Source organism: Periplaneta americana, chromosome 10, assembly GCF_040183065.1.
Source record: "Periplaneta americana isolate PAMFEO1 chromosome 10, P.americana_PAMFEO1_priV1, whole genome shotgun sequence".
In the NCBI taxonomy this organism is placed as follows: domain Eukaryota; kingdom Metazoa; phylum Arthropoda; class Insecta; order Blattodea; family Blattidae; genus Periplaneta; species Periplaneta americana.
The window spans coordinates 22,696,664-22,711,541 of NC_091126.1; the positions used below are offsets into that span (position 1 = coordinate 22,696,664).

Below are 14,878 nucleotides of genomic sequence, written 5' to 3' on the forward strand. Positions count from 1 at the left end.
CCATGTTCAGTTTCACAGCATTTTACAACACTAATGTTAACACAAAGTGCACTTAAAGCTGAGATATTTTCATCATTTTTTCACCAAAATGAAGCTGATTAATGTAGTTAAGTGCCAAACTATAAGCAGTTTCCTGCTGCTTAAGAAAGTGAATTTAAAACTGCAAGATCTTAAATTTTTATTTTTATGTTTGAAATTAAAAAAAAATAAAATGACATTTTTCCTTAATGGGATAAGATAGGGAAAAACTGTTTTCACAGACTGATTTGTGTTCTTTCAGGAGTAAGACAGGGAAAAAAAAATTTTCTATCATGAAAACTGTGGACTAAGGACTGAAAAAAATCAGTTTTCACTTTAAAAAATTGTTCTCCCAAAAATATTTGAGGGGTCTATTTTGTGTGAACCGAGCGGGCTAGCGGAGTTGCAGAGGGCTGGCCTCGCATTCGGGAGGTCCGGGGTTCGATCTCAGGGGCCGGCAATCCTAACTGAGGTTTTCCATGGTTTCCTCAGTTATTTCCAGGCAAATGCCGGGATTGTACCTCTTGAAAGTCCGGCCATGGACGGCGATCCTTCCCTTAATCCTTTCATATGTGTGAGTGAGTGATGTGTAAAGTCTTAAATGTTTGTGTTGTATCGGAGGTGGCACCGGCATTGAGCTGATCCCTCATCCGGGGAGGCCCTCCATGTCCTTGTGTGGACAAAAAAGTATTCATGTGATCCATAGAGTAATTCCTCTCCCGACAGGTCGCGGCCCTGTAAGGCCCGGGTGGCGTGGCTCGTGTAAATGCACCTAGAAGGGAGAGGTTAAACTGAGAGAAAGAAAGAAAGATTTTGTGTGAAAATCCTTAATTATGTACAAGTAATCAGGGGGAAAAAGAGTTTTTAAAATTCGAATAAAAACTGCAAATTTTTCTCCCAAAGGTAGGTAAGTACCTTAAGAATAGCAGAAATATATAATTAATCTAATTTAAGATGTAACTTATATTATTCATGTTGGGTGATCTTTATATCCCCTTGCCAGTCTGTAGCATGAAAATTCGAGGATGTAAAATTAAATCTGCAGCATAATTTTCTTAATTTCTCAGTTTTTCTGCTTCCAAATTATTTTATTTTGTGTTATTTATAAGAATTATTACTTATATTATCATGACCTTTTTTCGAAGTTTCTTTATTTTTCTATTTCTCTGTGTTATTGATTTCCTAAAAGTGAAAACTTTCCTCAAGATGCTTATTGTAGTAGCCTATAAGTGGTGTTCCAATGTTTGAATTTCAACAAAGAACTAAAATTTGTATTATTAAAATTATATTTTTATTTATTTGTTTTTAGAATTACTTTTTTATTTTATTTTATTATAAACTATTTTTTTTAGATGCTCATGGTTTTATAGAAGATATTCGAGTATTTAAATTTCAAAAATTAACTGAAATGATTTCCAATTTATGTTTCAGTATTGTGATTTCCATTGCTTGTAAATGTGTTTTCCACCGCGTCAAAATATATAGCGTTGAAGAATTTGTCTTGAAATGGAAGAGAGGCAAATTTACATTTACTGCATATGATACCTCATAGTATCACCAGCAACATGTTTAAAGTTCATTAAATTTCGTATATTATGTTTTCGACAAAATGGAACAGGACTTTAGAATCACATTGTACTTTAAAATTAAGATGTTTATTTTATATATATTTTTTTACATTTTTTTGCAAGTTTATAGTTAATAATGCATACATTGTTTATTGTCCAAATGCTTAACAAAGTTCGGTACATGATATTTGATTGGGGTAATTGTATTACCCCTTTCGTAGTAGTGACTTGTGAAAATCCCTGGTAGCAGGAGGGTCAGCTTGGTAGAATCATGTACCTTATTGTACGTCAAGTTTTACAATTTATGGGTATAAATACAGGGACATCATTTTATTTTTACTAACATTTTTAATATTAACTTGCCTATACCTCTGGATCAACGCCGTTTGCTACCCCCTTCCACGACTGGAGTTCGATGGTACTGGCGTAATATACAAAGAAATCACTTTACTAGGTATAGGAGGGAAGAAAAGTAGTTCATCCATTTACGTTAAACTAGGAAATATTGCGCTTTTGAGTTTGATCATTTTCATTAGGTTTTTGTTTAATCAAAATACACTACTGTATTAACAATGAGTGTTTTTACTCACGAACTGAGCTGTCCATGTGGACGTATTCATTATGCAGTGTATATTATACTGTCTACAGCACATTAGCGTACAATATAGAGAATGAAGTTAAATTGAAAAATAATCATAATATGGATATTTAAACACATTTTTTAAAATGGAGGCCGTTCATTTCGATACAGGCTTCAGTTCTAATATGCATATTATTGCACTATAGAGTATTGTACCTAATCCCAATTACCAGTATCGTCCTTCGTACTAGTAACTCATGTTGAAATAATTCTGTACCTATCTATAAAAGAGTATCTTACGTACTGTAAATTCAATCTTCACTTCTGCCCGATCCGAAAAGATAAAATTACTCAGACATGCTATCTACTGTCCGTCCAAGTGGTTACGTCACAGGGTAGTAGAAAGGGAGGAAATCACGTGGAAGTTAATTACTTAACGAGACCCTTTTATTGAAGTTATTATAAGCAGTTGTGTAATATTACGTAGACGTCCAATTCCTAACAGAAATTAATGTTCTCAGAAAAGAGCTAAGACAGCCCAGCCACTAGCTGGCGAATAAAAGCTGGTGGGTGGAAACCGGGATACGACGTAGGCAAACGGACGACAGTACCTGTGCGAAAATGATTCAATATTGAAAGCTCTTTCGTCACTGGAAAACGCTAACATATTTTTGGAACGTACTGTTTACTATGACCGTAAGTCTACTATGACTGTATATGAGGTCTTGGATCTGTGTGGAGGACGGTTGAACTTCATTAGTAGAAGTGGTGGGAGTGAAATACATTCTAGAACTCAGGTACAATAAAAATTGAAGTAAAAATAAAATTATGTCCCTGTGCTATCAGCCCGGGTTCGTTTCTCCGGCATGAAATGGAAGTTTATTTTTCCTTCCACTGAGACTGAATCTGTCTCATACCTCAGGCTTCTCCTGTGTTGACAGAAGTTGTGGACGTGGACGTGGATACACGGATGGATTACACGGCCGAGCACTTAAACCGCATAAGTGGCTCACGGCTACCACGTCAGATTAAACATGCAAGCGAGTCTGGGTTCTGTCCCTGTCTCCGGGGAACATGACATTCGTGGCGAACGAAATCAAGTTTTTGAGGCTTTTTTTATTTCTCCCACTTTTACTTCATCATTCCAATAACATTGTTCACAATTCACCTCATTTTCATCTCCGGTTTGGAAATAGAGTACTACCTTTTGTGTTGCGTGGGATGGATTTTCGTCTCTCGGGATCACTGAATCTCGTACATCTTACCATGAAACCAAATTTTAAAAAAATAATAATTCCAGCAATATTCTTCACAATTCACTTCATTTCCATCTCATGTTTGGAAATACTATCTTGTGTGTTGCCAGGGTTGGCATTTCGTCTCTTGTCGGCATCACCGATGCTAGTAAATTTTACCCTGATATAAAACGAGAAATGTGAAGAACAGAATGTGTAGGTGGAATGACATTTATGTTGTTTAAGGGAAACGGGAAAACTCAAAGTAAATCCATATCCTTCATTTCTTCCACGATAAGTATAGCTTCACTCCGCTACGGAAATCGAACCCGATGTGTGGGATGATAACGTTGCTACTTAGTACTTAAATACGTGAAGACTTGTATGAATCTCGTAGTAGAAATTAAAGTCGTTAAGAGTAACTAAATTTAAATTAGAGCGGCTGTTCAAACCCATAAAAATGTCGCCAGATGCTTCATTCTCAAGAACACAAACTCTGACGTAAGAAGCCAGAGAAATATACTGATAATTTACCATGGAATATTAGCGACATCATCATTTCGAAATCCTTCTCGAAGAATATTTAATCCACTGAATAATGTAAAGAAAGTTCACCGCTGTGGAGTAACAGTTAGGACGTCTGACCCTGAAACGAACGGACGCGAGTTCAAATCTTCGTTGGGACAGGTTACCTGGTTGGGGTTTTTCCAATTGAAGCAGAATTGCTACAGGATCCAGGTCTGACGGAGTCCGCTTGAACAGGAACGCCCCTCCGCCTCCCTGTGATGTTGCTCTGCAGCTCCTCAGCACGATGGCATCTGTTCACAATTAACGTGCATGAATCTGCTGCATCCTTAACCAGAGGGACACGCCACCATTGATTCCCCGACTCACCAAGGCGCCATCTATCCGAGGGAGCTACACTCCCCCTGTCTACTGCAGTCCGCTGATTGTAGCCCCTGCAGCACTCTGGGATAAGTGCAGCTCCCGCAGATAGATGCCACCTGTAGACGAATCTTGGAACCACCTCCGCCATGTCCCCCTTGTCAACCTGTCAACTATTAAAGATTAAAGCAATGATGCTAATGAAGGCGAATGAGTCCGAGGTCCAACGCCGAAAGTTACCTAGCAATTCTGCTTCAAGTGATTGAGGGTAAACTTCGGAAAAATCCTCAACCAGATAACTTGGTCCAACCAGGATTTAAACCCGGGCCCGCGCTCGTTTTACGGTCAGGCAGGCTAACCGTTACTCCATAGCGGTGGACTAATATTGAAGTTATTATCTTTTGTTTTACGTCCACTAAATGTTAAGGAGAAAGAGACCATATGTGTTTTATTTATGATGAAGGATAATACGAGGCGCATCCAGAAAGTAAGTTTCCCGATTTTTCCCCTTGAAAGTAAACGTAATTAGCCGTGTTAATTGCGCATGCGTAACAGATCTATGACGTATCAATCATATGCCAGCCGGACAGGTCCCGCCTGGCGCCAGTAGCGTGGCAGCAGTGGTCCGAAATGGAAGCTCTTATTCCTTCTCCCGCCGCCTGCGAGGTTCGGTCGGTGATAAAGTTCTTTAATGCATAAAGCATTGCGCCAATTGAAATTCATCGGCAGCTCTGTCAGGTCTATGGGCCGAACATCATGAGTAAGCAGATGGTGCTTCGCTGGTATAGGCAGTTTTCCGAAGGTCGTCAAAGTGTCCATGATGAAGAGCGCAGTGGGCGACCATCCCTCATCAATGATGATCGTGTTGAGCTGGTGCGGCAGTGCATCATGGAGAACCGTCGCTTCACGATTACGGAGCTGAGCAGCCATTTTCCGCAGATATCGCGATCCTTGTTGCATGAGTTTGTCACTAAGCACCTGCTGTTCAAAAAAGTGTGTGCCAGGTGGGTGCCGAAAAACCTGACACCCGAACACAAAATGCAACGTTTAGGAGCAGCACTGACATTTCTGCAACGGTATCACGATGACGGCGACGAGTTCCTCGACAGGATCGTCACGGGCGATGAGACTTGGATTTCGCACTTCACCCCGGAAACCAAGCAGCAGTCAATGCATTGGCGGCATAGGCTAGTGGATCTGCGGTTAGGACGAAATTCAAACAGACGCTGTCGGTACGGAAAGTGATGTGCACGTGTTCTGGGACAGGAAGGGCATTCTGCTCATTGACTTCCTTCCAAGAGGTGAAACAGTGAACGCTGACCGTTACTGTGAAACATTGCGAAAATTGCGACGTGCCATTCAAAACAAGAGGCGTGGAATGCTTACTGCAGGTGTTGTGCTCCTCCGTGACAATGCTCGTCCACATACGGCTCGGCGCACTGCAGCTGTTTTGACGGAATTTGGCTGGAAGTTGTTTGATCCACCACCCTACAGTCCTGATCTTGCTCCCAGCGATTTTCACGTTTTCTTGCACCTCAAGAAATTCCTGTCCTCCGGCGAGCGTTTTGGCAACGAAGAAGAGCTGAAGACGTCTGTCACACGCTGGTTCCATTCACAGGCGTCAGAGTTCTACGATAGAGGGATACAAAAGTTGATCCCACGATACGACAAGTGTCTCAATTCTGATGGTGGCTATGTTGAAAAATAGCTGAAACATTTCAGTATCTGTTGCCAATAAATGTTTCCTGAAAGTGTGTGTTCTTTTTTTTTAAATAGGGAAACTTACTTTCTGGATGCGCCTCGTACATTTGAAGGATGCAGAGAAAAACGATCGAAGTCACAAAATTCTCATACGAATGATGACGTCATCTAATTCAGTATATTACTGCAAAATGTATGTGTTTCTTGTTATAAAAACTGGTCAAGAAGAATTATCGCCACGGATATAATCATCCTTTCCCACTTTTTCAATAAAAACTGCAATATATTTTGTAGTAATAAACTGAATTAGATGATGACATCACCCTTAAGAGAATTGTGACTTTAATTGTTTATTCTCTGTACCCTTCATTTGTATGAAGCCAATATTTAATTATTTTAGACCATTACTAGCATTTATATGGACTTGGTTCAAATTAATTCCAGCATAAATTAAAAATTCATCATAGGATAAGACTGAATGGATACTTTATATCTTTAAGGATCTGTGTTAATAATAAATAATTAATTTATATTAAAATGATACGAATATATAAACAAATAACCTGGCTTCAGGATTTGGAATTAGTAAATTTGAATACGTCCTAATCGATTAAAATATCGGTATGAAACATTTCGTTATGCTAAACCGTAAAATAGAGGTGTTCAAAAAAACTATGTATGGATGAAATTTGTATAACTTAATTTGCTTCACATGTATTTTCGCAAATTGTAGCGGTATCGTTTTACAGTTATGCATGTGGTAATTTTATTCAATTTTGTAGTCATTAGAATTACAATAATTAACGCAGTTTCAAAAGGAATAATAATGAGCGTTATTACACCCGATCCGCGGCTATAATTACGACAACCAACCTGCGTTCTGTTAATGGTAGCAAAAAGTGTAACTACTACTTCAGCTATGAAATTGGAAACCTGAACACTTGAGCTCGAAACAAAATGAAATCAAACTACTGCCTCTACCGCGAATTATTGACATACGTGCATTTTTAGTAAGGGATTTGTCACACTGTTTAATTGTATTACTTTTGTTTGTTTTTCATCCTATCCTTTTATGGTATATTTACATACAGGGTGTTACGAACATCCGTGCACATATCTTGACTGATGATGTATAGAATATTAGGCAATCAGTACATTGAATTAGTACTTTTTGTGCCCATTGTGATTTGAATTTTTTCATTCTATTTGTAATTTTATTTCTTATTTATGTCTCCTCCCTCCATTTGTTTTTCGTACACGCCTATTTGTATTCTGGTGGTGTGGTAGAGTAGGCCTGATGATCATAACTCCACCAGATTGAATAAATAAATAAATAAATAAATAAATAAATAAATAAATAAATAAATAAATAAATAAATGAAATTGGAATTGAAAATTTCACTTCAACATTTTCCTTACGCTAACGATTTCCTCAATAGGCTTATTTAGCAGTATAATGAAGTAACAAATTTTGTTGAACCATTATAGTACAGTTTCTACCAAAAGTTTAAGGATACTCCTTCAAAAGTGATGTTTCTGTCCTGACCTTATACTTATGTGAAAAATCCTGATCTTTATACAGGGATCAAATATCTGTTTTGAAAACTTGTTGAAAAATTGCAGTTTTGTAGGGAAAAAATTAATTACTCAAAAATGTGTTTACTGAGATCAGTGAATTGTGATAGACTCAGACGTATCTGCAAGGTTTCTTGTGCAATTATTACTTTTTGTTTAAAAAATTTGTGACAGCTCGTTCACGCATTATAATCCATATTTTTCTCTTTTTTCTTTTAGGAAAAAATGTCATTTTCTAAAATTCTCTTGCGCTTGAAATTGGCGACAAATTGACCAGGGACCGCCACTGCCACTCACATCATCACATTGAAACTTGGCAACACTGGTCAATCAACTTATTCCATCAATTTTTAACTATCAGCTGTGAAGTTTGCTACAAGTGTGGGAAGGTTCGATTTCTTCATACAAAAACTGAAAATGGGTCGAAACTCAGTGAATGTGGACATGCAGTGGCAGATTATTGGGATGTGGAAGAAATTCATTCATTCATTCATTCATTCATTCATTCATTCATTCATTCATTCATTCAATCATTCATTCATTCATTCATTCAGTGTTCTGCTCAAGGGCAGGTATTTCACTTCAAACCCAGCTTTCTCCAGTCTTTCCTATTTTCTGCCTTCCTCTTTGTTTCCTCATATGATCCATATACCTTAATGTCGTCTATGATCTGATATCTTCTTCTACCCCAACCTTTTCTCCTGTTCACCATTCCTTCCAGTGCATCCTTCAGTAGGCAGTTTCTTCTCAGCCAGTGACCCAACCAATTCCTTTTTTCTCTTCCTGATCAGTTTCAGCATCATTCCTTCTTCACCCACTCTTTCCAACACAGCTTCATTCTTATATTGTGTGTCCACTTCAGAGGTTCCATTCTTCTCCATATCCACATTTCAAATGCTTCTATTCGCATCTCTTCACTTCGTCGTAATGTCCATGTTTCTGTCCCATACAATGCCACACTCCATACAAAGCACTTCACTAGTCTCTTCCTTAGTTCTATTTCCAGAGGTCGGCAGAAGATGCTCGTTCTTATATTAAAAGCTTCCTTGGCCATTGCTATCAACGTTAGATGTGTACTTGGAGATGGTACCACGAACTCCAACGCATGTTCACGTATTTCAGTATCGTCATAGACTGGGACTGACAGTACTGCAGAGAGGTTGCATGATGTCTTTACCGTATTAATGTATTAAGATGAGGATAGGCCTTGGTTGTTGAATATCCAGGAATTAATATATCATTATCATATCATATATCACATCACATCACTTGAAGAGTCCACTGCAAGAATGATGGATGTCACTTTCTTGTCGAAAATGAACGAAGACTGTCAATGCATAGCTTAAGACATATAGAATGTACATAGAGAGTTATATGGTAGTCATTGTCCAGTAATGATCGGAAAATAACAGTTAGGCTTTGAGCGCTAAGCATTTCAAACTTTCAATTGCTTCTCCTGAAAAATGTATTCCAAATGACATCCATCATTCTTGCAGTGGACTCTTCACTTATATCGCATCACATCGCATCGCATCACATCGCATCACAGCACATCACATCACATTACGTATCGCATCACATCAAATCGCATCGCATCACATCACGTATCGCATCACATCACATCACATCACATATCGCATCGCATCACAGCACATCACATCACGTATCGCATCACATCACATCACGTATCGCATCACATCACATCACATCACAGCACATCACATCACATTACGTATCGCATCACATCAAATCGCATCGCATCACATCACGTATCGCATCACATCACATCACATATCGCATCGCATCACAGCACATCACATCACGTATCGCATCACATCACATCACGTATCGCATCACATCACATCACATCACAGCACATCACATCACATTACGTATCGCATCACATCAAATCGCATCGCATCACATCACGTATCGCATCACATCACATCACATCACATCACATATCGCATCGCATCACAGCACATCACATCACGTATCACATCACATCACAGCACATCACATCACATTACGTATCGCATCACATCAAATCGCATCGCATCACATCACGTATAGCATCACATCACATCACATATCGCATCGCATCACAGCACATCACATACACGTATCGCATCACATCACATCACGTATCGCATCACATCACATCACAGCACATCACATCACATTACGTATCGCATCACATCAAATCGCATCGCATCACATCACGTATCGCATCACATCACATCACATATCGCATCACATCACATCACGTATCACATCACATCACATCACGTATCGCATCACATCAAATCGCATCGCATCACATCACATCACGTCACATCACATCACATCACATATCGCATCGCATCACAGCAAATCACAACACGTATCGCATCACATCACATCACATCACATATCGCATCGCATCACAGCACATCACATCACGTATCGCATCACATCAAATCACGTATCGCATCACATCACATCACATCACATTACGTATCGCATCACATCAAATCGCATCGCATCGCATCACATCACGTATCGCATCGCATCACATCACATCACATATCGCATCGCATCACATCACATCACATCACGTATCGCATCACATCACATCACATATCGCATCGCATCACAGCACATCACGTATCGCATCACATCACATCACATCACATCACAGCACATCACATCACATTACGTATCGCATCACATCAAATCGCATCGCATCACATCACGTATCGCATCACATCACATCACATATCGCATCGCATCACATCACATCACGTATCACATCACATCACATCACGTATCGCATCACATCACATCACGTATCGCATCACATCACATCACAGCACATCACATCACATTACGTATCGCATCACATCAAATCGCATCGCATCACATCACGTATCGCATCACATCACATCACGTATCGCATCACATCACATCACGTATCGCATCACATCACATCACATATCGCATCACATCACATCACATATCGCATCACATCACATCACGTATCACATCACATCACATCACGTATCGCATCACATCACATCACGTTACGTATCGCATCACATCACATCACATCACAGCACATCACATCACATTACGTATCGCATCACATCAAATCGCATCGCATCACGTCACATCACATATCGCATCGCATCACATCACATCACGTATCACATCACATCACATCACATCACGTATCGCATCACATCACATCACATATCGCATCACATCACGTATCACATCACATCACGTATCACATCACATCACATCACGTATCGCATCACATCACATCACATCACAGCACATCACATCACATTACGTATCGCATCACATCAAATCGCATCGCATCACATCACGTATCGCATCACATCACATCACATATCGCATCACATCACATCACGTATCACATCACATCACATCACGTATCGCATCACATCACATCACGTATCGCATCACATCACATCACATCACAGCACATCACATCACATTACGTATCGCATCACATCAAATCGCATCGCATCACATCATGTATCGCATCACATCACATCACATCACATCACATATCGCATCGCATCACATCACATCACGTATCACATCACATCACATCACGTATCGCATCACATCACATCACGTATCGCATCACATCACGTCACATCACAGCACATCACATCACATTACGTATCGCATCACATCAAATCGCATCGCATCACATCACGTATCGCATCACATCACATCACATATCGCATCGCATCACATCACATCACGTATCACATCACATCACATCACGTATCGCATCACATCACATCACGTATCGCATCACATCACATCACATCACATCACAGCACATCACATCACATTACGTATCGCATCACATCAAATCGCATCGCATCACATCACGTATCGCATCACATCACATCACATATCGCATCGCATCGCATCACATCACATCACATCACGTATCACATCACATCACATCACGTATCGCATCACATCAAATCGCATCGCATCACATCACGTATCGCATCACATCACATCACATATCGCATCGCATCAAATCGCATCGCATCACATCACGTATCGCATCACATCGCATCACATATCGCATCGCATCACATCACATCACGTATCACATCACATCACATCACGTATCGCATCACATCAAATCGCATCACATCACATCACGTATGACATCACATCACATCACGTATCGCATCACATCAAATCGCATCGCATCACATCACGTATCGCATCACATCACATCACATCACATCACACTATATTATATTATGTTATATTGTTTTGTTTTGTGTTGTATTGCATTACGTTACATTAGTTTTTACTGTACAGTATAGTAGATGTTTAAATAATTATTATGTTTGTCACGAACGGAAACTTGAAGGTAAAATTACCACTTAGATTATGTTTCCTTATTCCCGCCAGTAACAGTAACAAAAATGTTTAGGCTGAACAGTAGAATGCTTGAGGATTATATTAAGATTTTTGGTTGTTCTCTTTGTTCTCAGAACGACACGATGCGGATGCTGTTTTCGTACCACTCCTCGGACCCGACCGGCGGACTGGGCTCTTTGCCCTATCACGGTCCGATGTACAGGGGCACCCGCAGCCTTTACCTCATGGAAAAGCTCCAGCTGGAAGAGCGATTGCCCGAGAACGTCCTCAGCTGGGAGCTTAGGAACCCTACGGTAGGAGAAACACCTTATGGCTTGGTATATTCACAGTCTAGTACATACAGTCACGAAGCTCAATATGTAGGTAATATGCATCCAATGACAGTTGTACTTTAGTTGCTAGCCACTAGGATCGCTACTATCGCACAGTCTATTTTCCTGGTACTCTCAGTTGCTAACAGCTTGGAGCATTGTAGCGCGAGAAATGCAAAAAAAATCACCTCAAGCTTCGTGACTGTATATACTAGACCGTGTTATAATTTCTGTCACTCTTGAAGGCTGCGCTTATTAGTGAGTTTCTGCGGATGTGGTGTCGTTTGTGCGAATCAGGTTTTGTTATCTGCTAGCTTCGGTGCTGTGAACATGACAGATTAATCTATTATTAGCACAGTCTACTGTATACAGTCGCGAAGCTCAATATGTAGTAAAAATGCAAACATGGGTAGTTGCCCACCACTAGGATCGCTACTATCGCCTCATCATCACAGATCTCTCCTAGCAGACGACAAAATATGTTACACTTTCGTTGTCGGGTTCTTTTGGAAAAATTAACACCTTCCTTCCATTATTGAAATATTAAATGGATAAAGTTCATTTATTATTTTAATTAAGTATATTAAATTCCGCCATAAACTTGAAGATATCTGCAAGAAACGGGTTAATGTTAATTTTGTTTGTGCAAAACGAACTAAAATTTACTATAATCGCTTCACACATTCAAGATTATAGCCATAATGAACTATGAAACCAACAAATATTAATTTGCATTTCCCTTTACAACAATAATATAATAACAATAATAATGGAAATATGAATTAATGGGAGTAACTTACGTGTACCGGTACTTGTAGTGTAGCCTTACGTAGTTAACAAAGTGGGATGAGGTTAAGCAGTAATAATCACACCAGAATTGGAAATAAAACGTGATCAATAAATTTTATCGTAACAGACTTACTTTTTCTACGTCTCTAGTAAAGTAACAAATAAAAATAGCAACAAAATTAACAGCTATAATTAAAAACATATCCTTTGAAAAAAAAAGTAGGCGTAAGTTGTCTGAAAATGTACAATTATTCAAGGAATCAGCTGATACAGACGTAGAATTCATGCAAAGCTTTTGTTTCTCAGCTGCAGGTAATAAGGGAACAGGTTTATTTGAAACATCAAATAAAGTTCGAACTGCATTCCGGATTAATTTATTTTTGTTTTCATTCATAAATTGTGTGTTTTCGAAATGAAGAGAGCAAAACTTTATATGATTATAAAGATATGCTTCATTCTTTGTCATTAGATCTTCCCTCCTGCTGTTTATTAACCACTTTTTGCATCTAGAAGTAAAATAAGAAATAGATGTTAGGATTTTTCTTCACGAGCACCAATGCGAAATACGCAACAACCTAGCACTCGATGGAAATACGACAAAGTCGACTCTAAATCCAAAGTCGACAGTGAACAGTCTATTGTTGCTAGTTGCTAACCGCTTGGAGCGCTTTATCGCGAGATTTGCAAAAAATCACCTCAAGCTTCGCGACTGTATATAGTAGACTGTGTTATTAGTCTGTTCTGAATTGCATTCACAGACTGCAATCTGTATGTATTATTATTGAATTTCGTCGCAGAAAATGAATGTAACACTCTTCGTAGGTAGGCAAGGTTATATTTCTTCTGTATCGTTTCATTCATCTGGAAGGTGGTGAGCTACGTACCATATGTATAAACAGTGATGAATTCAAGTGATGGATAGGAAGTGCTCTATCCTAAAGTCCTTCCATCAGAGATTTCAGATATATCTAAATGATTTTACTTTCTTTCATGGATATTTTTATAAGTTTATCTCGGATAAACTAAATAAAAGATAAAGAAGTCGCTGGTTCCAGTAGCTAATATATGGATCAGTCCAAACAACATCAAACTATCTCCTGATAATAGAAAAGTTTTGTCTGGTTTTCTAGCATTTACTGTAAATGCGTCAATTTCCTGTTTTCATAAATTGGTAAGATGACACTCTAATCCGATGCATTTAAGATTAAAACTTATAGTAGACTAAATGACACTATAGGTAGTGTTGCCAACTGAAGTCTACGGAAAGTCGCCGAACCGCACTTCAAAAATCGCTACATTCGTTATTATCAGTGGAGAAATTAAAAAAAAAAATCGCTACATTCCTTATTAATCAGTGGAGAAAGTTTTATTTTTGCCGTTAGAGGGTGCTGAAGAAGTCCCTATTTAATCAATAAAAAAGTTGAAAGAAATTCCCACCGAAGAGTTAAATACGCTAAATTGACAACGCTGACTATGGACATAGGACAAAGTTAGAGTATGTGAACATAACCTCAAATAGTATTTGCCAACATTCTTTATCACTTAATTGATATAAATTAAATCCAGACTTCGCCAAGACTCGTTCCTGAATGTTTCTTCTTAGATATATATTATTATAATGCACCGAAGTACATATGATATTTCCATGCAGATATTCTGCGTCATCATACGATGAAAGAGTAATGGAACGGAGAAAAATTCTCTCCGGCGCCGGGATTTGAACCCGGGTTTTCAGCTCTACGTGCTGACGCTTTATCCACTAAGCCACACCGGATTTCACCCCGGCGTCGG

At 39.0% G+C, this 14,878-nt stretch overlaps 1 protein-coding gene across 1 annotated transcript in view; it reads left to right on the forward strand.

Moving 5' to 3' along the window:
• The window catches only part of LOC138707520 (MOXD1 homolog 2-like), a 772,674-nt gene that overhangs the window by 605,912 nt on the left and 151,884 nt on the right, over positions 1 to 14,878 (forward strand). The window contains exon 4 of the mRNA XM_069837045.1: positions 12,101 to 12,280. Coding sequence (XP_069693146.1) covers positions 12,101 to 12,280 — 180 coding nt within the window. The remainder of the gene's footprint in view (positions 1 to 12,100; positions 12,281 to 14,878) is intronic.